The sequence below is a fragment of the Apodemus sylvaticus genome, chromosome X (assembly GCF_947179515.1).
Source record: "Apodemus sylvaticus chromosome X, mApoSyl1.1, whole genome shotgun sequence".
In the NCBI taxonomy this organism is placed as follows: Eukaryota; Metazoa; Chordata; class Mammalia; order Rodentia; family Muridae; genus Apodemus; species Apodemus sylvaticus.
Window position 1 is genome coordinate 134,153,725 of NC_067495.1, and position 24,376 is coordinate 134,178,100.

Sequence of the window (24,376 nt, forward strand, 5' to 3'; positions counted from 1 at the left end):
GAATCCTCTGGATATATGCCCATCCTCCGTTCTCCTTGTACCTCATTTGATGTGTGGATTATGTTTTGGGTATTCCAGTTTTCTAGGTTAACACCCACTTATTAGTGAGTGCATTTAAAAGATATAAATAGGAATATCTCATAAAGCCTGGGCCAGAAATGAAGAGCTGCAAATAATTAATGGCTGCTGGGGGGTGGGGTGGGGTTGGGGAATCAGTCTTCTCCAGAGATGAGCCTCTGATAGGTGGTCCAATCCAAAGTCATCAGCTCTGGACACATGTGAACTCAGTAGGCTGTATTTATAAATGTGTATATATCTACAACATCCCTCTAGATATGTAACAACAATTTAAGAACAAGAGGTCATGAAATTGAAAAGGAGTGGAAGAAACACAGGAAGAGTTAGAAGAAGGAGGAGGGGGAATACTATAAATACAGTACTCTGGATGGACTGTCCCACCCAGGAATCCATCCCATACACAGTCCCCCAAACCCAACACTATTGCTGATGCTGAGAAATGCTTGCTAAGAGGAGGAGCCTGATAGGGCTGTCTCCTGAGTGGCTCTGCCAAAGCCTGACCAAAACAGAGCTGGATGCTCACAGAAAACCATTGGTCTGAGCACAGGGTCCCCAATGGAGGAGCTAGAGAAAGGACCAAAGGAGCTGAAGGGGTTTGCAGTGCCATAGGAGGAACAGCAATATGAACCAACAAGTACCCCCCAGAGCTCCCAGGGACTTAACCCCTAATGAAAGAGTACACAAACACGACCCATGGCTCCAGATGCATATGTAGCAGAGGATGGCCTTGTTGGACATCAAAGGGAGGAGAGACCCTTGGTCCTGAGAAGGCTGGATAGATGCTCCAGTGTAGGGGAATAGAGGGCTGGGAGAAAGGAGTAGATGAGTTGGTAGAGGAACACCCTTGTAGAAGCAGGGGTTGGGGGGAATGGGCTAGGGGATTTCCGAAGGGGGGGGGACTGGGAAATCGGATAACATTTGAAATGTAAATAAAAATATCCAAAAATAAGTAAATAAGTAAGTAAGTAAATAAATAAATACTGACACATGAAATTCTCAAAAGAAGAGTTGGAGAGGGGCTGAACTATTACATTTCCATCAGCAGTATTTCTCCTTTTAATCACATTGTCTTTTTTTGTATAGCCCTGGCTGTCCTGGAACTCACTCTGTAGACCAGGCTGGCCTCGAACTCAGAAATCTACCTGCCTCTGCCTCCCAAGTGCTGGGATTAAAGGCGTGCGCCACCACCGCCCGGCTTTTTTTATTTTTATTTATTTTTTAATCACATTGTCTTAGGGCTTATATTTCTGTGATTAAACACCATGATCAAAGCAATTTGAGGAGAAAGGAGTTTATTTGGCTTACACTTCTGTAGCAGTGTTCATCATCAAAAGAAGTCAGGACAGAAGCTCCAACAGGGCAGGAACCTGGAGGCATGAGCTGATGCAGAGTCCATGGAAGGGTGTTGTTTACTGGCTTGCTCAGCTTACTTTCTTATACAACAGAGGACCACCACCATCCCAGGGGTAGCCCCATCCACAGTGGTCTTTCATCAGTAACTGTGGCGGTGACACATGCCTTTAATCCCAGCACTCAGGAGGCAGAGGCAGGAGAATCTGAGTTTTAGGCTAGCCTGGTTAACACCGAGTGAGTTCCATGATAGCTAGGGCTACATGGAAAATTTCTGTAGGCAGAGGCAGTAGGATTTCTGAGTTTGAGGCCAGCCTGGTCTACAGAGAGTTCCAGGACAGCCAGGGCTACACAGAGACATCCTGCCTCAACAATCCCAAAATAAACAAAACCAATAAGAACAAGAACAACAAAAGAAAATGCCTTAGGAGCCTGCCTCTGACTCGATTTTATGGAGACATTTTCTTTTTTTTCTTTTTATTTATTCGATATATTCTTTATTTGCATTTCAAATGATTTCCCCTTTCCTGGATCCCCCTTCCCTAAAAGTCCCATAAACCCTCTTCCCTCCCCCCTGTTCCCCCATACACCCCTTCCCACTTCCCTGTCCTGGTATTCCCCTACACTGCTGCACTGAGCTTTTCCAGAATCAGGGGCCACTCCTTCCTTCTTGGACATCATTTGATATGTGAATTGTGTCTTGGGTATTCCAAGTTTCTAGACTAATATCCGTTTATCAGTGAGTGCATACCATGAGTGTTCTTTTGAGACTAGGTTACCTCACTTAGGATGGTGTTCTCCAGCTCCATCCATTTGTCTAAGAATTTCATGAATTCATTGTTTCTAATGGCTGAATAGTACTCCATGGTATATATATACCACATTTTTTTTTTTTTTGTATCCATTCCTCCGTTGAGGGACATCTGGGTTCTTTCCAGCTTCTGGCTATTATAAATAGGGCTGCTATGAACATAGTGGAGCATGTATCCTTACTACATGCTGGGGAATCCTCTGGGTATATGCCTAGGAGTGGTGTAGCAGGGTCCTTTGGAAGTGTCTTGCCCAGTTTTCTGAGGAACCGCCAGACTGATATCCAAAGTGGTTGCACCATCTTGCAATCCCACCAGCAGTGGAGGAGTGTTCCTCTTTCTCCACATCCTTGCCAACACCTGCTGTCTCCTGAGTTTTTAATCTTAGCCATTCTGACTGGTGTGAGGTGAAATCTCAGGGTTGTTTTGATTTGCATTTCCCTAATGACTGTAGGACCTCCTTTTGGGGAGACCCCCACTCCATTCTCGGGATAGCGTACACCCAAGGAAACACAAGAGACCGACTTGATGTAAACGCATGAGGTAGTTTATTATCAGAGCTCTGGATCGACACGTATCTCACACAGGAGACAGAGGAGTCGACCCTGAGGCTCAAAAGTTAGGGGTTTATATAGGAAAAGTCGGGGGGTGGTGGTGGCGCGGTTACACATGATTTGCTGATTCAAACATTGGCAGGGGATTCTGGCGCGCAGGGTGGGTTTTTTTTTTTTTGGCATACGTGTAGATCGGGCCGTCCGCAATGTAGGAGGTCGGTTTATTTTTGTTAGCAGGAAGGTCATTTTAAACTGCATCCAAGGACAGGAGACAGGAGACTCTAGTCCAGATAGTGTCTGACCCATAGGAGTTTTCCCAGGCATGCCCCTTACATTTAAGGTGCTTCTCAGCCATCTGAAGTTCTTCAGGTGAAAACTCTTTGTTTAGCTTTATACCCCATTTTTTAATAGGGTTATTTGGTTTTCTGGGGTCTAACTTATATAGCTTCAACGCAATCCCCATCAAAATCCCAACTCAGTTCTTCATAGAGTTAGAAAGAGCAGTTCTCAAATTCATCTGGAATAACAAAAAAACCCAGGATAGCTAAAACTATTCTCAACAGTAAAAGAACTTCTGGTAGTAACGTTCCTGCCTTTGCCTTTTGCCATCTGGTTATCTCTGGCATTATTTGGTTAGTGACAGGAGTCACTGGCTGGTGCTTAACTTTCTGTGGGCCTCTAAGGCTATTTCCGCACTGCTGGATGATTAGGTTTCTCCTGGTTTTCACAGATTGCTGATGTGCTGCCCTACTCTTTGGTGTCGTTGAAGCCCTAGTGTATCCTGCCCCAAGCAATGCTATACTCAGGTTGTCTCTGTGTACCTGGTGTTGCCTGTCTGGTCCACCCGGTAGTAAAGATGGTGGACGCCATGTGGACCCCTCCAAGAGCTGATCACTCTGTAGGACCAACAGCCCAGGATAGGGCTTGTTGCTGGGTTTCAAATGCTCTGCTGATGCTGGTTCTTGAATGCCCCCCTTCTACCAAATACCCTGCTCCTGTATGTTCTTGAGTGAGTTTCAGGAAGTAGGATCTTCCCTGTGTCAGATGTGTCACAGGTCTACCACATCTGATGGAAAGGGGCAGTGGCGATTAACTTGCTCCTACCGGTTCTCTAGAGAGTGGGATCTTCCCCGTGTCAGATGTGGCACAGGTCTCCGGCTGAGCTGGCTGTTTGGTCACAGGAGCCAAGATGGTGGTGACCTTGGACCACAGGGCTCAGTCTAACCTTGGGACTCCCTATAGTTCAGGCATTCTCCTGGCTGAGCTGGCTGAGCTGGCTGAGCTGCCAGCACCAAGATGGTGGATACCTCGGACCATAGGGCTCCATCTAACCGCCGGACTCACTGCAGGTCAGGCACTTCCCTGGCTGAGCTGCCGGAACCAGGATGGTGGCTGGCGACCTCAGACCACGGGCCTCTGTCTGGCGGTTCCTCAGAAAACTGGGCATAACACTTCCGGAGGACCCTGCAATACCACTCCTGGGCATATACCCAGAGGATTCCCTGGCATGCAATAAGAACACGTGCTCCACTATGTTCATAGCAGCCCTAATTATAATAGCCAGAAGCTGGAAAGAACCCAGGTATCCCTCAATGGAGGAATGGAATCAGAAAATATGGTATATTTACACAATGGAATACTACTCAGTGATCAAAACCAATGAATTCATGAAATTCTTAGGCAAATGGTTGGATCTGGAAAATATCCTTAGTGAGGTAACCCAATCACAAAAGAACACATTTGGAATACAGTCCCTGATAAGTGGATATTAGCTCAGAAACTCTGAATATCCAAGACACAATTCACATATTAAATGACTCCCAAGAAGGAGGAAAGAGAGGTCCCCGGTCCTGAAAATGTTTGTTCCAGCATTGTAGGGGAATACCAGGACAGAGAAGTAGGAGGGGGGTGATAGGAGAATGGGCAGAGGGAAGAGGGCTTAGGAAACTTATGGGGAGGGGGGAACTGGGAAAAAGAAAATCATTTTGAATGTAAACAAAGAATACTGAAAATAAAAAGTAAAACAAAAGAACTTCTGGGGGAATCAGTATCCCGGACCTCAAGCAGTACTACAGAGCAGTACTGTTAAAAACTGCATGGTATTGGTACAGTGACAGGCAGGTGGATCAATGGAATAGGACTGAAGATCCAGAAATGAATCCACACACCTATGGTCACTTGATCTTCGACAAAGGAGCTGAAAAAAATCCAGTGGAAAAAAGATAGCCTTTTCAACAAATGGTGCTGGTTCAACTGGAGGTCAGCATGTAGAAGAATGCGAATTGATCCATTCTTATCTCCTTGTACTAAGCTTAACTCAAAGTGGATCAAGGACCTCCACATAAAACCTGATACACTGAAACTAATAGAAAAGAAACTGGGGAAGACCCTTGAGGACATGGGCACAGGGGGAAAGTTCCTGAACAGAAAGATCAAGAATTGACAAATGGGACTTCATGGAGACATTTTCTTAGTGGATGTTCCCTCCTCTCTGATGTCTTTAGTGTGTCAAGGTAACATAAAACCCAGCACACATATATCTAATACAATTTTCTTAATGCTTGTTTTAGATCAAAATATAATTCTTAATATTTTAACAGTCTACTTAGAGTTAATATTGGCTGCTCCCCCCCAAACATAAACCTTTAAGACCATAAATACCTACTTATACTCCCTGTTTTCTATTCCATAATTTTTATATGTGGGCTATTATTTTTTTAACCAAGGAAGATTATAGATCACACAAGAGAATTTTATAATCGCTTATTTATTTCCTTGAGTTTTTGAGACGAGGTCTCATTATATAGCTCTGGTTGCCCTGGATTTCACTATGTTGACCAGGTTTGCCTCAAGGTAATAGATATGCACCTGCCTCTGCTTCCCAAGTGCTGGGATTAAAGGTATATGCAACTGTGCTAAAGAAATTGAAAGTTGTTGGTGTTTTATTTTGTTTTGTTGTTTAACATCACCGGGGCGGCACTTACTAGCTTTGTTCCTCTCTGTTCCTCTCTGAAGAGCACACTTCATCTAGCATCAATTTCCTTGAGCTTCATAAACATCACTGTCTTCTGCTTTTAGCCTTTTTTTCTGGTGAGAAATCAATTGCACTCAAGTTTTTGCTTCCCTGTATGAGATGTGGAATATATCATTTGTACCCATTGACTTTTAATATTTGCCTTTTATTTTTCTGCAGTTTATCAATGTGCCTTCAGGTGTTTTTCTTTGTATTCATTGTGTTGGGATTTGCTGTGTTTCTTGAATTTGTAACTTATTATATCTTCAAATCCTGTTTCTTCACCATGTTGTTTGTCAATTTGAGACTTCAATTTCATGTATATGTGACCTTTTAATACTGCTCCAAAAGTCCTTGAGATTCTTTTCCTATTTTAATTATTTTATTATCTGCTTTCTGGTGGGATGATTTCTATTCAATCATCTTAAAATTCAGTGGCATTTGTTATCCTCATATAACTGTTGAACTCACCTAGTGCAACCAAAACTTTGCAGAGTTTCTCCACAGCTTCTCTTTTCCTCCCCCTTATCCCTATGCTTCGCTTTGTTGTTCATGCAGTATCATTCTTTCTGTTTGCATTAATCGAAAGCACATTTTCTTTTACATACCTAAGCACAGCTGTACTTGAGGCTTTAAAATAATTGTATATTAATTTTAGTGTTTGTGTCCTCTCCAGATGGTTCTTCATTGCCTGTCTCTGTAATTGCATATGGATCTCATGCATTCTTTCTCCATCTTTTGAGAAATTCAGATTACATTTTGATTACATGCTATTGTGATTACATAGATTATGAATTTTCTTATGTGGAAATTCATTTCTAATATATTTATTTCTCTGAAGGCTATGGATTTGGCTGTAATGGGCAATGAAGTTGTCTGGAATCAAAGTAACCTCCACATCTTCTGTGGCAGGTCAAATCTCCATTGAGTTCCTTGATTTTTATTTCGCATTTGTCCTATTCATATATGACTCAGAGACCAGACATAGAATCTATGTGGCATTTAGCTCTCTTTGTTCCAGATGTTCTCCATCCTGTCCTTCCAACGGCTGTGGTTCTCTTGACCTTTTGCTTCTGATTCTTCACAACAGAAATAAGTAGATTTTCCTAGCAGCAATTTTCAGATTCCTTTCAAAGCCATAGTAGTTTCAACCAAGCATCAGCTGAACAGCTGAAATAGGTAGTTCACCTTGTGTTTTTTACTTTTTTTTTCCTGACTGCTTACACTGCTCTAGAATCTCTCTGCTAGTGTTCATTTTCCTGGGCTTTCAAATGACTGTTAGTTTATATAGCTGTTTTATATGCAGGAAACTCCTCATCCATTAAGAGCCTTTTAGCTATAATAGAAGCAGGTGGTGACCTCTCTGTTTACATATGGAGTATCCATTATAAGCATCAGCAGAAAAACAGACCATCAACTCTCGTCACATTCTTGGTACCAAATTACCTATATGCTGAAGCTAAATTGTGACCTCTGAGGTCATCAATTGACTGGGCATGGGTCATCTGTGCTAGAAAGTCCATATGAGTTTTAGGTTCAAGAAGTCATTCCATAAACATTATACTCTCTCTCTCTCTCTCTCTCTCTCTCTCTCTCTCTCTCTCTCTCTCTCTCTCACACACACACACACACACACACACACACACTACACTCAACTAGGTAATACCTCATTGAACATCACCATAAATAATAGGAACATTTCAGGTCTAAATCACATAATTCTGTTCAGTTATTTCTTTGATTTATGACTTCCAGATACAACTTGTAACTTCCCTGAGCCTTTGTTTCCTAATATCCCACCTCAACACACTTCTCAAGCTCTGCAAAAATATTAAAGAAGTGAATGCATTTAAGGGTGCCCATACACTGCTTTTTGCCTGGGAGATCCAGGTTTGTGATTGTGTTCCCAGTGAGTGTAGTTTTTAATAAAGCCCATTTTCATCTCAAAAATATTCTAGAATATACCAAATACTATTAATTATCAATGAAAGTAGAATATCTGTCTAACTATGAGTCTCTAGCAGAATTCTAAAGCCTAATGTTCCCCTTTCCAGGCTCACATTTAGAGAGAGCATTGATCAATGTACTATGAGGCAAATGCCTAATACTACTGCATGGTTTATTCTTTTTGTTGTTTTTGCTTCAAACCTATAAGGGGGAAGGTAGTCTGATGTTTCAACTAACTTTATTTCTCAATATTGGGACAGATCATGTTACTTGTTATTCTCCTTTTCACCTCTGTCATTACATATGCAGACGTAGGTTAAAGGAAGAGAACCTTGGAAGGAAAAGTATATGTGTGTGTGTGTGTGTGTGTGTGTGTGTGTGTGTGTGTGTGTGTGTAGAAAGTATGTCACAGCCCATGGGAAGAGCCTACAACCCCAGTTTCAATCCTCTGTGGGAACTCTGAATTGGTTGGGATGGGAGGAGGAGAGGATGTCACTATGATAGGTGAAGACTCCAGTTTTCATTTCCTGATTTTTCTTGGCAGATTTTCTTCGGTGATATCCCTCTAAGGAGGGCTTTGGCTTCTATCTATCTGCCTAAGTCATTGAGGGAAAAAGCGCCTCTTGATGGCTTGCAAACCATCTTGTTTAATTTTTTTGGCCAAACCTCCCTCTTTAAGGTAAGTTCTTTGCCTCTGGAAACTGTCATGAACTGACATGGTGACTCACTGTAATTATGAACTGCTACTTTCATAATGTTCTGTTTTTTTTAGAATATGCTCTGATTGATTCCACAAGTCTTTCAGCACAACCCCTGGCCCTCCACATGAATCAACATCTACTTTAATGGTGTTTTACACTTGTGAATTTTCACAGCTCTGAAGCTTTGGATGGGACCTTAAGGGTTATCTGGTGACCAAAGAGGCTCTAAGTTGTTTCAAAGCCAGAAAAGAACAGCATGTTCTCCTGATGAGATGTCCTTTCAGCTTATTAATCTTCCCTGTCCCCTCTGTCCTTCCTGGCTTCTAGCTCTGAGTGCTCTAAACCTCACCTTAAAGTAGAGGTAACGAAATCTGGTGAGGCATGATCTAGGGGAGCAGCTGCCGGGATCTGCGGCTGACATAGCTGTCTTCTACCTGCATGATTTCCGGAAAAAACATCACAGTCTGTGTGATTCAACATTCATGTGTCATAGTTTTTTTTCAATGTGAAATAGTCTAAGAATTAGACCTTATTGGCCTGTTAAAGGACTGAAGGAGTTAATACAAATAATGTGTTCATGGGATTGCCTGTCATATCCCAAGCACTGAGTAAATGTTTGCGTTGCTGATGTTATGACGGGGAATGTTCTCTGCCTACGACCACTCTATCTCATTTAGCTGTTGAGATGACAGCAACCATAATTTGCATGAAGTGCAGAACAGTGAGTACTATTTTTTTTTTTTTTGAGACAAGGTCAAAAAGTACTGGCTAGCCTAGTACTGGCTATACAGAACAAAATGGTAGAGAGCCTACAGCTTCTGTCTCCTGAATTCTGGGCTTAAAGGCATGTGCCATCCACCATGCCCAGCTTATTTCTTACTATGTCTGCCTCCTACCTCATCTGCTTCTCATGGGAAACTGAGCCTCAGCAAAATTAAATAGTTTTGCCTAAGGTCACTCACTGATGAAGTGGTATAGTTTTGAATCAGGCTCAGGCTATTTAACACCAAAGTTCTGATTTTGTTTTTTTTCTTTTTTTCTTTGCTATTTGCATGTCTGTTCATTCACACGTGAGTGTGCATTCATGCATGTTGATGTATCATATGTACATACACATGTGTGTGCACACATGCACATATGGACACTGCCCATTCACATGTGTATGTATGCATATGGAAGCCCAAGGTTGGGGTCAAGAATCATCCTCAATTGTTCTTCCACCGTATTCATTAAAGCAAGGTTTCTTAGTCAAAAATCCAGAACTTGCCAACGAGACTAATCTGTGGATCCCATTGTCTTTGACTTCCAAGGAAAGAAAGTTGGGACCCCATCCCTACCTGACATTTTACATGGGTTATGGGGACCCAAACGATGGTCCTTTGTTTGAGCAGAAAGAAATTAACCACTGAACCATCCCCCCTAACCACAAAGTCCTTGTATTCAAAGGTAATGCATTAATTTGTCCAGGTGTGTTTGCATTTATAAGGAATTATCAACATGAACGAATTCCTAGTGGTCAAATATTCAAAGATTTTTGGGGGGATAATATACTATCTGACACTATAAATTAATTCCAGAACTTGGGAGACAGGAGCAGTAGGCCGATAAAAGTATAACAGATGCTTTCAGCCCCTACCAATGTAAGTGGACCACACTACCACCAAACGTGTTTGCAAAGTATTTTGTTTCTCTGGCATTCTGTGACCAGTCTTCTCTCCTGCTAAATTCTATTTGTTTCAGTAGGTTTAGTTCAATTTCTACTCAGGATGCCTCCCTGGAATTAATAAGTCCATTCTCTATTCTCTGCGCCCTGGAAAAATTAGTGGACAAAATTTTGTAATGATAATTTAAAATGTGTTTCATAGCTCTCTCAACCTTTTGATATTCTTGTCACTGCTTTGCATCATCAGAGATGCTATTATTTTTCTGTCTTAATTTTCCTTCTTCCTTCAGAGGGCTGTGCTTGTCTCTCGGAATAAGAGATAAACTTGCTTTGCATAGATTTTACACTTAATAAGTAATTTTGATTCTCTAGCACCTTCCATTGAAATAGACTAAAGACCTTTGCAAAAATTAGCCTACAGGCGTCATAGTGCCAGATGAAGATGAGTTAGATCCAGTTATACATCAAATTCTTAGCTGGAAGGGCCCTCATAACTCACCGTGTCCCATATCTTTATTGGGCCAGTGAGGTCACCAAGACCCAGAAAGGGGAAGGCACTTTGCTGAAAGTGACACAATTCATCCTTTTATTCACCTAATCATTTATTTATTCAGCAAATAGTCATTTCGTTCCTAATCTGTATCTTCCATGGTGCTGGTACTGGGTGCTGGGGCTACAGTGCTAAGCAAGAAAGACCTGGGCCTGCTCTCATAGAAAACACAGTGAATTAGGAGAGAACAGGAAGCAGAAGGTTCCAACACTGAAAGATGTACATGGGGCTAGGGCCTGTGTCACGGGTGGCTGAGGAGTACACGATTGAAGACACGCTACCCTGTAGCTACTTTTCAGTGCCCAGGCCCCATAGCCTTAGTTTTACACAGCTTCCTCTAACATCTTTTGATCAATATCTTGACAGTCATTACAAAATATTACCTTAGAAATTGTTGATAAAAAAATTAAAAAAAGAAATTGTTGATAATACATCACTCTTGAACATCTTGTGCCTCCTCCTTTCTTCCACTAGCTACAATTTTTAGGGAGGAGCAAAGGCACTAAGCAAGCACACTGTGGCATAGGGACTCTGGGACTGCAGACAAAGGAAGAACAGGGGCTGCCTGAGTTAGGGGAGAGCTCATCTGTGAAAGGAGCCACAGAATGAACTGAAGAGTTAATAGAGCCAACACAGAGGAAACATCTCTGTAAATGTTCAGAGGTAAAAGTTGTAAAACCGGTACAACTTGAGTCCAGAGGAGTGAGAAATGACTTCCTCTTTCCCCCGTGCTCACCATGGTGTAGGTAAGAAGCATGAATTGAGAGAAGAGGTTAGTTAGGTCCTTAGTCATTGTGACTATTCCCTTTTGGCTGCTTATCTTAGGCCAGATTGGGAGGACAGCTACAGGTCATCTAGTCTACTGTCCTTCCTTACGTCACCAATGACCCAGGGAGAAGGTCTTGGAGGGACCAGGAAGCTTGGGCTAGCACTTAGTCTTTTGGATGTCAGCAAGGCCTTTCCAACATTATAGTTTGTTGATGTTCACTCTTAGCAGGATGCCTCAGGGAACTTTGATGAGAGAGGAACACTACATCATCAGAGGTGTATATCCATTATTTGTTTCTTTGTTGGAAGTTAGTTAGAAAGGGTTGATTTTGGTTCACAGTTTGAGGGTCCGGTCTACTATACTAGAAAAATCCAGATGGTTGGAGATTAAGAAAGCTTGTCACATACTGTCTGGAGCAAAGAAAGTACCAACTACTGGTGCTTAGCTAGCTTTCTCCTTTTTTGATTCACTCTAAGACTCTTAGTTGAAGTAATGGAGCCGCCCACATTTAGAGTGGGACTTCTGCTTCAAGTAACCTAGTCCAGATAGTCTCTAACAGGTATACCCAGAGGCCAGCCCAATCTAGATGTTTCTTTTCAAGCATGCAAAGAAGTTTATCTCCTATATGATTCTAGATCCTGTTGTGCAGACAATATTAACCATCACAATATTGTTTAGCATGAACACAAATGGCCATGAACAGAAAGTTGGATACTTCCAGGTTGAGCAAGACCACATTCACGGTTACTCAAGCACACACTATTTCCTCAGCCGAGTCTTCTAACCCTGTACAGTAGGCTCTTCAAGGGATGTCATCTAAACATCAGGCTTTCTTAGAAAATTATTAGAGGACTTTCTTCATCTCTTTCCCATCTTACTCCTCCTTTATCTGTGGTTTTGTATATAATATCCAGGAGGAAATCACTCAACTACATGGCTTTCTGGAGTCTTGGCATTTGGAACTTTGGTCTTGTTAATTAGAGAGTCTCATATCTCTACAAATACGTTTTGTTTGTTATCTTTAAATTAACATTGTTAAACACCCCTCCTGGCCACTCATTGGTTGTATGGTCTTTGTACAGATAGGTACTGGCCTACAAAAGTCTTAGTTCAGCTGAAAAAAATGGCCATATGATGTCAGAGGGCTGAAAAGTATGGATAAAAATCCCCTAGCCAACTATCTGGATCACAAAAGAGGAAATACCTGCTATATATTAGACCGTGAGGGCCGTTCTAAGGTATAATGTATGCACTGTGACCTCAGAGTGTATGGTCTTCTAGAGTGGAGATAGTCATCTCCACTTCTAGAGTGGAGATAGTCATCTCCACTTCTAGAGTGGAGATAGTCATCTCCACTTCTAGAGTGGAGATAGTCATCTCCACTTCTAGAGTGGAGATAGTCATCTCCACTTCTAGAGTGGAGATAGTCATCTCCACTTCTAGAGTGGAGATAGTCATCTCCACTTCTAGAGTGGAGATAGTCATCTCCACTTCTAGAGTGGAGATAGTCATCTCCACTTCTAGAGTGGAGATAGTCATCTCCACTTCTAGAGTGGAGATAGTCATCTCCACTTCTAGAGTGGAGATAGTCATCTCCACTTCTAGAGTGGAGATAGTCATCTCCACTTCTAGAGTGGAGATAGTCATCAATATTTTCAAAGACATGTTCCAACATGGTTATGGTTATTCATAAACATACTTCCTTTTCCTATAGGGCACAAACCATGAAATTAGTTTGTAACTAAATCATTATGGATTTAGATTCCTTATTAGAAAAGGTGTTCTTATAAGGATGGTCAAGTGTTAGAACCAAATTCTTCTGTGAATCTGGAGCATTATTAAGGCAGAGAATCTTTTGCTGTATGTACTATGAGGGCAGAATTGAATAGCTGGTACAAACCCAATGTTGGTTGAATAGATGTTTCAGATAGATGGATGAGTGGTTGGATGGATAGATAAATTAATTAATTGTTCTAATTTTTATTATTGACCTTTATGTGGTGAAGAGATGATCTGAATGACGTTAAGAATTCACCCTTAGATTGTGATTCTTCCACACTTCTGTGCCAAAACTGTGTAGCGCATCACTGATTCTAGATTGATCATGGTTATATAAGAAATTAGACATTTAGGACCTTTGTGTTTCATCTGCAGACTAAAACCATCACTACTGAATTAATATCATATGTTGTGAGTGCAAGCATCTCAAATACATCTATTCAAAACTTGGCTGACCCAGTGATTATCATTCTGAAGCATATTCAAGAAGACTGGGTAATATATCTATTTTCATGATTCCCAAATGACCTCAGGACACCCATGTGATTTTCCTGGTTAAAAAAATGGCCAATTAACATTCATTTCAAAGATTTCTTGATGATTTTCCAATTTGAGGTAGCAGAAGTATGTTATAACTGGGTTTTTCTAGAAACAAACCAAATGTTGTATCTTCAAGGGATCCTGAATAGTAGGCATTCTAGCAAGACAGTAACTAAGAATAAACAGACCTCTTAGTTGTAATAGGAAATGCCATTTACTTCATTTTTGAGTGAGGTAGGTACACCAACTTCATTGAAAATAACATTTGTATTCTTTGATTTTCCATGAAAACATTAAAACATGTACTAATTATCAAAGGACTATATCATATAGAATAACATAAGACATTCATTACTAAATGACCAAACTCAGTTTTAGCTAAAGAATGAGTTACTGTTTCATTCTTTGATGTCAATGTGTCCCACATAAAAGTTTTAATAGTTTCCTTCATTCCCTGTTTAAGAGACCATATGGTCCAACACATTTTCCACTAGTCTTAAAGAGAAGAGAAGGAAGATTAGGAGAGAGAATTTTAATTTTTTTATTTATTTATTTTATTTTATTTCTCCCTTTTTATTAAATTTATTATTTGCTTAATACACCAGCATCAGCCTCCCTTTCCTCCCAGTATCCCCCCACAGTTCCTTCCCCCGTTCCACCTTCCCCTTCTCCTTTGCAAAGGTGGAGCCCCCCTCTTGGTGTTACCTGCTCCCCTCCCCCTCCCACACACATCAAGTCACTAAAAATCTAGGTGCATTCAGGGGAGGGAATTTTAAAACCAGATTGAAAATAAAACATATTAGGTGGGTAAAAAAAAACTCTCTCAATTTGAACTGGGACTATGACTGTCAGATCATTTCCAGAGACTAGGGGAATTTTAGGAAATTTCGACAGGTTTAATGAGGAGGCACCTCAACTGTATGTTTATAAAGGATGATCGTAGCTGTGAGTCCCAAATTCCAAAGCCTTTTAAAGAACACCTAACATATGTCAGTCTCTCACTGATGCTCCATAGCTTTCCTCTGGGCCTTGGTACCAATTGGCAGATCCCAAAACTACTAAATGCCACATGCCACATTGCCGTGCGGTGACATGCTGTTTTCTTACTTGTAAGTCCAGAGTCAAGTGGAGATAGACTTAGAACCAAACCATAAATGATCCCCTTCCATTCTCTCCCTATGTGAGAGAGTGTGTGTGTGTATGCACATATGTGTGCGCATGCCCTTGTATGCATACTCATTTGTTGTTCTACTGGCTAAAAACCTTGAAAACACTTATGTGCATTGTTTTTGTTCAGTAAATCTTACAAGGAAAGATATTTAGCTGTAATTCTCATTTTTGCAGAATTATAATCAAGTTTACTGTGCCTTTTGGGATTTTGACATTAACAGTAAGTATTTATAGAAGCAGACTTTGACTAGCCTCTTAATCGTTTTCCCAGTTGGTGGTTGGGGGAGAAGGCTTGTTGTCAGCTACTGTCCAATTAGACACTACAGAGCATAATGCATGACCCAGATACCCTATGTGACTTTTAGGGTGTGAAACTTAAGAAAACTCCTTTTGGTAAGACAGTTATTGTAGAAATCATAAAAATAGTCCAATTTGGGGGAAAGGAAAGCAAGGTTGGAAAAATGAAATTAGAAGGCCTGGTACAGAATAATTGTGAGCAATTTGAAGAGGGCTGAGGACCTTGCTTTCTGACAGGTATAATCCCTCTTTACTCTCCCTCATCTTTTTTGATGGTGAGCCCTTGGGCCCTATGTTCTGTAAGGGACCCAATATGTTATTCATGTAATTAAAGAGATGAGATGTCATTAGTCCCACAAAGCCCTTCCTCCTCAGATAACTATGCCATGTATGAAGGTGCTGGGTGTAGTTACTCCTGACTTGAGTTTCTCTTAAGTTTGCTGCCTCTACTGGAGACTCTATAGTTAATACCAAATCTCAAAGAATTCTCCCACACAACCAGTATCTCCTAGGAATGCCATGGTTAGTGGTGAGAAACATTCTTCTACCTAGGGAGCTCTGCTTGGGTACTTTTCCCATCTAGAAATCAGAGAGAAAAGAGACAACACTGTCTATTTACTTAGGTCTTCAGGGAACAGAACACAACCTCTTTCTGACAAACAGAAACAATGTATCCTCTCCTGACTTGTCCAAGTCTGTCAGAAAAATAGTCCTATAAAGTGACAAGCTCTGTCCTGCACAGCTTTACTAAGTTCATCCATGTGTTGATTCATGGCAGCTGCTGGAACACTCCCAGGAGACCCTTTGCCCGTGGCTTTCTATGCTGTGAGCCTAGAACACCTGAAATCTATGGCATCTGTTCAGACTTGGATACCTGTCCTGAGACAAGTCTTTTGTTGTGCTATCACCCTAAACAGCTCGATAGCCCAAGATCTACATGGCTCTAGCAGGCTGTAAGGATCTTCAGAACATGATCACTTGAGCCCGCTTAGTTTCTGGGTGGAACTGGCTGTTTCTAATAAAAATTCCAGTCCCGAGTTGGTTAAGTGGCAGCCTATATTCCAAAGATCCAGGTCTTCCCAAAATTTCCAAATCTATTTCTTTCATTGGCTACTTATAAAACCTGTCGCTCCAGCATGGTGACAGGAACAATTGTTCATGATTAGAATCTACCTTCATCTGTAAAGATGCAGTATCAAAACAAGAAGCAAGTGACAATGAAGCCCCCCTCCCCGCCCACTGCCCTACACCCCTGACACACACGTCAATTTGGTCTATTAAATGTAATTGAATTTTGCTGTTCAGTTGTATCTCTACCTTGCTGTCTTAACAAACAATGCTAATTATAACACACGTTCGGATGGTGCATATAATGAAAAATTAAACATTTCTGAGAAAAGCAAAATTGCTTTGAAATTCCCTTCTGTCCCCCGCAGATGGGCTAGGTGGATGGAATCCATCAGGCTGCAAACTAAAGGAAAGCAACATAAATTACACAATCTGTCAATGTAACCACCTTACCCACTTTGGAGTCTTAATGGTGAGTTGTTTCCTTTATCACTCTTCCATGGAATTTTGAAATCTTTTATTAGGTTTAAGCTATTAATGTACCTGCAAACTAAATAATAGAGAAATTTTATACAAGCAGAAAAAAGGCTCTCCTCCAGGATGTTCACCCAGATAGAGCAGTGTGAAACAGGTGTTTATTTTTCATTTTATAAAATTGTAATTGAGAGCTGAAGAAGTTCTGTGTGCTCTACAGTGTCAGTGTGTAGCCCAGGGTGGCTTTGAACTCATGGGCTTCCTGGCCTAGCCTCCCAAGGACTGGTTGCTTAGCAGTGTGCATCTACACCTGACTTAAGCATTTTTTATATTCCTTTTACATTTTTATTTGATACATAAAAGCATTCAATCAGTAATTGTCAAATTGTTGCAATTTTGTTGGCTCACTCCCAACCAGTTAGCGCCTTACAACAGGAGTTAAAAAGCCCAATACTCACACTCTGGCTCTGCCAGCAATCAGTCTTGCAGTCTGGTTTGAGGGGGGGGGGGTGTCTTACTTGCTTGGAACTTAGATCGCTCTTTGAAGATGTGAATAATAGAAGAGAGAGAATCAGTGTTTCTTGTATCTCAACACTCTTGCTACTTGGAGCACTTAATTCTATGGTGTAGAGAACAATTCTGCATATCGTAAGCTGGTCAGCAGCTGCTTAGGTCTCTGCCCGCTCAATGGCAATAGCATCTTCCTCAGTTGTGACAACTAAAATTATCTCTAAGTACTGTTAAATGCCCCAGCAGGGGATTCAAATTCCTTTTAGTTGAGAACTTCCAGAATAGATTAGCAATTCCTAGCTTTAAAAAATGTCCTAACTTTTTATGAGTCAGAGAACTATAAGCATCCCAAAACCAGTGCACTTATATATTCAAACAATCTTGCATGCCATTTCAGATCTTTTGTGGTCTTCAGATTGGGACATTGCTGGATTATTACTTTAGACAAAGGACCACTTTATCTCTTAATTTTATAAACATTATTTAAGTCCTAAAGAAAAGGAACATTTGTTTTTATGTTCTGTGTAGCGTTTTGAGACACTCAGTTCAGATAAGGATTCACTTTGCATCCCAAATTCAAATCCATTAGCTTGGTTATATTTTCAAGTGCTGAACATGTTAATGACAATGAAATGTACTAAATGTACTTTCAGTCTTGTTGATGGCTTTCCATGCTCTGTCCATGGGAACCTGTACTAGGCCTGGTCAAACCATATATGGTTTTACACATAGTCATTCACATCACTTGCTATATAAGAGCTAAAATAGGGTTGCTGTATGCCATGGGGACCAACTGTTCCTATGTATCAGAAGCATTTTACTCTAAACTTGTTCTGATGACTACGTAAAGTACTATATATTGCAATTCTAGGATTTGTCCAGGTCTACAGTGGATGCAGTGAATGAGCGGATATTAGTGATTATAACATATACAGGATGTGGGATCTCCTCCATTTTCCTGGGGATTGCCATGGTGACATACATAGCTTTCCAGTAAGTTGATACAACTTAGCTCCGAGTAAGTTGAATTTGATCTGATGATGTGTTGTCATTGAAACTTCGTTAAGTTCATGAATATAACACAGCAGGAAGTGGCTAGATCATTAGATTCTGAAGTGGACAAGTTAAAAATAAAGCAAAATAACTGTTATTGGAGTATTTTAAAAGTGAGAGGTTTGCAATTAGGAGTAAAAGCTCTCTCTACCTTGATAGGAGGACAGAAAGCATAAAAGGAAAAGTTTGAAGTTTTATTAGAAAGAAGAACCCTTTCATCAGAGGAAAAAAATTTAAGAGTAAAAGAGCAACCATAGATTGGGAGATTTGTGTGTGTGTGTGTGTGTGTGTTTATGTAAGTGGGCATGTATACAAATTAAAAAAACAATACAGAGTTGAAACATGAAGCAAAGAACTGAATGAACACTTCACAGAAAAAATAATCGCCCATGGGCAACTCTAATTTCCATCCAAATGGTTAGTAGTATATTATCATATGGTAAGGTCCTCAGCATAATTACTCATCACAGGAAATGCTAATTGAAACCATAATTATTTTTAAAGCTGAGCTTAAATGAGGTTGCGGGGGATGAGGTGAGGGACATGGAAGGACAGGTAGAGGAAGTGGACGTGGAATGATAGTTCATTGCAGAGCTGCATGAAGTTATCAACAACAACAAAAAAAAATTAAACAAGCAACCAGTTTCATTTTATTAACAATTTACAACCTAACCAGACAACCAATCAAACAAAATATCCAAACCCTAGAAGTATATGGCTGGGAACCCACGAGGATGACGAAAATTTAAAGTTATCAACAGAAGAATGTGTTCACAAGAAAACAGCCACTATAAGGCTCATAGACTGCAGCAAGGGGACTTATGAGCTCCTAGGGCACAACTTTTGCTCTGCTATCTATGCTAAGAGGTGGCAGTGCTCAACTTGAAACGGAGAACCTGCCTGGAATAATGTTTGTTTATTTGTTTTATTTGTTTTAAAGAAAACTTCGAAAAGATTATCCTTCAAAAATCCTGATCAACCTGTGTACAGCGTTACTGATGCTCAACCTAGCATTTCTGGTTAATTCCTGGCTGACATCATTTCAGAAAGTAGAACTATGTATCACAGCTGCAGTGGCACTTCATTACTTTCTCCTTGTGTCTTTGACTTGGATGGGCCTGGAAGCAGTCCACATGTACTTTGCTTTAGTCAAAGTCTTCAACTCATACATTCCAAATTATATCCTTAAGTTTTGTCTAGCTGGCTGGGGTGAGTATTCCACCATTGGGCTTGATGTCTCTTTGAAAATCCTGTCTTTTAAAAATTTTAACTCCACTTTAGTCTGTTTTCTTTTCCTCTTCCTCATCCTCTTCCTCCCTCTTAGGTAATTTACAAAGATATTTTTTCTACGTTCCAGAGGATGGGAAGTAAAAGATCAAAGAGTCCACATTTGGCATGGACCATTCTTCTGTATTTATGGCTATGAGGGAGGGGAAGGGAGCAGAACTAATCCTTTTATAAAGACCCACCACTGAGAAAATATGAATCCATTTATTGCAATAAAGGAAACATTTCTGAAGGCAGGTCCTTTATCACTGAACCAAATATTGAAGATTTCGTTTCTCAATATAGTGGCAGTGGGGATCAAGTTTTTATCAAATGAACTTGGGAGGATCTGTTCAAAGTACAGGAGACATTATTTCAGATACAACTCTCTTACTAGTATAGTTCAGGAAGTAAGGATTGCATCACTGGAGTTTGGATATGCATTCCTCTTCCTGCTTATGTGGTTCTATGCATTCAACTTAGAGGAAAGAGTTTGTGCTAAATATTTATTGAACAGCAGCTTGTGTGCTGTGCTAAACCCTGTGAGATTTTAGCCCTCCTCTTACAAAAGTTGCAACAACACTTACTGATGTGATAGTGAATGGTCAGGTCTCTTTTCTAGGTGCCAGGTGATATTATAAAGAGCTATGCATGTCCACGTAGTTAGTCTTCATAGTATCTGTATGGAATCAGTCCCATTATTACTTCACTAAATATGCAAGGAAGTGGAGTGGGTTGTTCTTGGTGAAACACACCCTCAAGATTTGAACTAGGCAGCCTGTCTCCAAAGCTTGGACTTTTAATACCAATGATCTTGCCATATTGCCTATGAGACAGGAAACAAGACCCCAAATTGACCCTTACCACACCTTTTGACATTAATGACCACTCTTCCCCTTGGGAGAAGCCAGGAATGCAACTCAACATAGGTAGTTCCTTCCCTTGCTCTCACCCTTCCTCTTCACTAGTTCCATTCACAGATCTTCCCTCCTTCCCTTACTCCATACCATATAGTTCCTACAGCTTGCTTCTTGTCTCTCAGAGCAGCTCCTTTTATACTACTTCCTAAGATACAGGGAAAGGCAGGAAAGACTAAGGATTACACTCAAGGGCAGGAGAATCTTAAAAAGTGTCAAGTATAATCACAAGCTAAGGTCAAGCCATGGCCACGTCTGAGTGCTGAACCAGTCCAGAAAATGACATAATGAGCCACTCATATATACAATTTATTATTTACACAATGAATGGGAGAGTAAAATGGTAGACCTCCAGTTCTCTCAGCTGGGTACAAAACCCATATCTTTGCAAAACCAAGGGCTGAAAACAAAGTTTCTCATGACAACTTCCCAGAAGAAAGAGGGAGATAAGATAGCCTGCCCCAAGGTTCTTGTCTTCTCCCATTGGTGAAGGCTCATAGTACATTTTGTCAAACTTCAGATAAGCTGAGATGCAAGCCTTTGTTTCAGATACCTACAAGCTCATGGAGAAGGGGCACCACTAAATCACTGCAGGGAGTCTGGGAGACAAATACTAGGATCTTTGTAGATGTAACAGTTGGCCTTCCTAAGTCAAAGCAATATGTTATAAAGGTATATGCTTTTAAATTTCTGTCTAAGAAAATAAATTTGTCCACATTTTATAAAAACTAGCAACTGAGCACAGAGACTCATGCCTGCCATCCCAGATCCAGACATCCTAGGCTACACGGTGAGTTCTAGTTCAGCCAGGTTACCAGTGTAAGTCTCTAGACTCCATTCCTAGACTCCAAACAAAAACCAACAGAACAATCCACATTTGAATCCACTATTTAAAACATTTTTAAAATATTGATATGTATTATGTGTGGGTCCATGTATATGTAGTATGGTGTACAAATGGATGTCAGGGGACAGCCAGAGGGAATTCATTCTCTCCTTTTTTTTTTTTTTTTTTTGTTTGCTGTCCTGGAACTCACTCTGTAGACCAGGCTGGCCTCGAACTCAGAGATCCGCCTGCCTCTGCCTCCCAGAGTGCTAGGATTACAGGCGTGCGCCACCACCGCCCGGCTCATTCTCTATTCTCTCCTTTAAAATATATATATGTGTGTGTGTATATATATATATATATATATATATATATATATATATATATATATATATATATGGAATTTTATTCTATAAAACATTAGGTTTCATTATGATGTTTTCTTACATATGTATCATGTACTTTGACCATATTCATCCTTTAGCCATTTTTATTGGATATTTTCTTTATTTACATTCCAAATGTTTTCCCATTTCCAGGTCTCCCCTTTGGAAACCCCCTATCCCATTCCCCTCCCCCTGCCTCGATGAGGGTGCTCCCCCACCCACACACCCCTGTCCTCTTGCCCTGACATCCCCCTATACTGGGGCATCAGACACCCTCAGGCCCAAGGGTCTCTCCTCCCACTGATGTCCAACAAGGCCATCCTCTGCCACATATGTGGCCAGCACCATAGGTCCCTCCATGTGTACTCCTTGGTTGGTGGTCCAGTCCCCTGGAGTTCCAGGTGGTCTGTCCTATTGACACTGTTGCTCCCTCTATGGGGCTACAAACCCCCTCAGCTCCTTCAGTCCTTTCTCCAATTCCTCCATCAGGACCCGCAAGCTCAGTCCAATGTTGTCTGCAAGCTTCTGCCTCTGTCTATAGCTGAGGTTGAACATTTCTTTAGGTGCTTCTCAGCTATTTGAGTTTCCTCAGTTGAGAAATCTCTATTTAGCTCTGCTCCACATTTTTTAATAAGGTTATTTGGTTCTCTGGAGTCTACCTTCTTGAGTTCTTTGTATATATTGGATATTAGCCCTCTATCAGATACAGGATTGGTAAAGATCTTTTCCCAATCTGTTGGTTGCCATTTTGTCCTATTGACAGTGTCCTTTGCCTTACAGAAGCTTTGCAATTTTATGAGGTCCCATTTGCCAATTCTTGATCTTAGAGCACAAGCTATTGGTGTTCTGTTCAGGAACTTTCCCCCTGTGCCCATGTCCTCAAGGGTCTTCCCCAGTTTCTTTTCTATTAGTTTTAGTATGTCTGGTTTTATGTGGAGGTCCTTGATCTACTTGGATTTAAGTTTTGTACAGGGAGATAAGAATGGATCAATTTGCATTCTTCTACATCTTGACAGCCAGTTGAATCAGCACCATTTGTTGAAAATGCTGTCTTTTTTCCCCTGGACATTTTTTGTTCCTTTGTCAAAGATCAAGTGACCAAAGATGTGTGGGTTTATTTCTGGGTCTTCAATTCTATCCCACTGATCTACCTCCTTGTCAATGTACCAATACTATGAAGTTTTTTTTTGTTTGTTTTTGTTTTTTTTATCACCATTACTCTGTAACATAGCTTAAGGTCAGGGATGCTCTTTTAAGTTCTTAAGGATTCTCTCAGAATTTCTTTTATGGTTGAGAATAGTTTTTGTTATTCCAAATGAATTTGATAATTGCTCTTTCTAACTCTATGAAAAACCGAGTTGGAATTCTGATGAGGATTGCATTGAATCTGTAGATTGCTTTTAGCAAGATGGCCATTTTTTACTATGTTAATCCTGCCAATCCATGAACATGGGAGATCTTTCCATCTTCTGAGGTCTTTGATGTCTACTTCAGACTTGAAGTTCTTGTCCTACAGATCTTTCACTTGTTTAGTTTGAGTCACACCAAGATACTTTATATTGTTTGTGACTATTATGAAGGTATCATTTGCCTAATTTCTTTCTCAGCCTGTTCATCCTTTGAGTATAGGAAGACTACTGATTTATTTGAGTTAATTTTATATCCAGCCACTTTGCTGAAGTTGTTTATCAGATGTAGGAGTTCTCTAGTGGAATTTTTGGGGTCACTTAAGTATACTATCCTATCATCTGCAAATAGTGATAATTTGACTTCTTCCTTCCCAATTTGTATCCTTTTGACCTCCTTTTGTTTTCTAATTGCTCTAACTAGGTCATTGAGTATTATATTGAACAAGTAGGCAGAGAGGGAGCAGCCTTGTCTGGTCCCTGATTTTAGTGGAATTGCTTCAAGTTTCTCTCCATTTAGCTTGATGTTGGCTACTGTTTTGCTGCATGTCGCTTTTACTATGTTTAGGTATGGGCCTTGAATTCCTGTTCTTTCCAAGACTTTTAACATAAAGGGATGTTGAATTTTGTCAAATGCTTTTTCAATATCTAATGAAATGATCATGTGATTTTTTTCTTTGAGGTTGCTTATATACTGGATTACATTGATGGATTTTTGTATATTGAACCATTCCTGCATCCCTGGGATGAAGCCTACTTGATCATGGTGAACGATCATTTTGATGTGTTCTTGGATTCGGTTTGTGAGAATTTTACTGAGTATTTTTGCATTGATATTCATAAGGGAAATTGGTCTGAAGTTCTCTTTCTTTCTGTTGGGTCTTTGCGAGGTTGTGGTATCAGCATAATTGTGGCTTCATAGAACAAATTGGGTAGTATTCCTTCTGTTTCTATTTTGTGGAATAGTTTGAAGAGTATTGATAATAGATCTGTTTTGGAGGTCTGATAGAATTCTGCACTAAACCCATCTGGTCCTGCCCCCCCTTTTCGGTTTGGGAGACTTTTAATGCCTGCTTCTATTTCTTCAGGGCTTATGGGACTGTTTAGATGGTTTATCTGATCTTGATTTAACTTTTCTATTGGTATCTGTCTAGAAAATTGTCCAGATCATCCAGATTTTCAAGTTTTATTGAGTATAGGCTTTTATAGTAGGATCTAATGATTTTTTGAATTTCTTCATTTCCTGTTGT

At 40.4% G+C, this 24,376-nt stretch overlaps 1 protein-coding gene across 1 annotated transcript in view; it reads left to right on the forward strand.

The window, feature by feature from the left end:
- Adgrg4 (adhesion G protein-coupled receptor G4) overlaps nt 1-24,376 on the forward strand; it is a 96,763-nt gene that overhangs the window by 54,770 nt on the left and 17,617 nt on the right. Inside the window, exons 12-17 of the mRNA XM_052171664.1 lie at nt 8,296-8,430; nt 13,589-13,708; nt 15,098-15,143; nt 16,657-16,760; nt 18,144-18,265; nt 19,266-19,534. Of these exons, the coding sequence (XP_052027624.1) occupies nt 8,296-8,430; nt 13,589-13,708; nt 15,098-15,143; nt 16,657-16,760; nt 18,144-18,265; nt 19,266-19,534 (796 nt within the window). The remainder of the gene's footprint in view (nt 1-8,295; nt 8,431-13,588; nt 13,709-15,097; nt 15,144-16,656; nt 16,761-18,143; nt 18,266-19,265; nt 19,535-24,376) is intronic.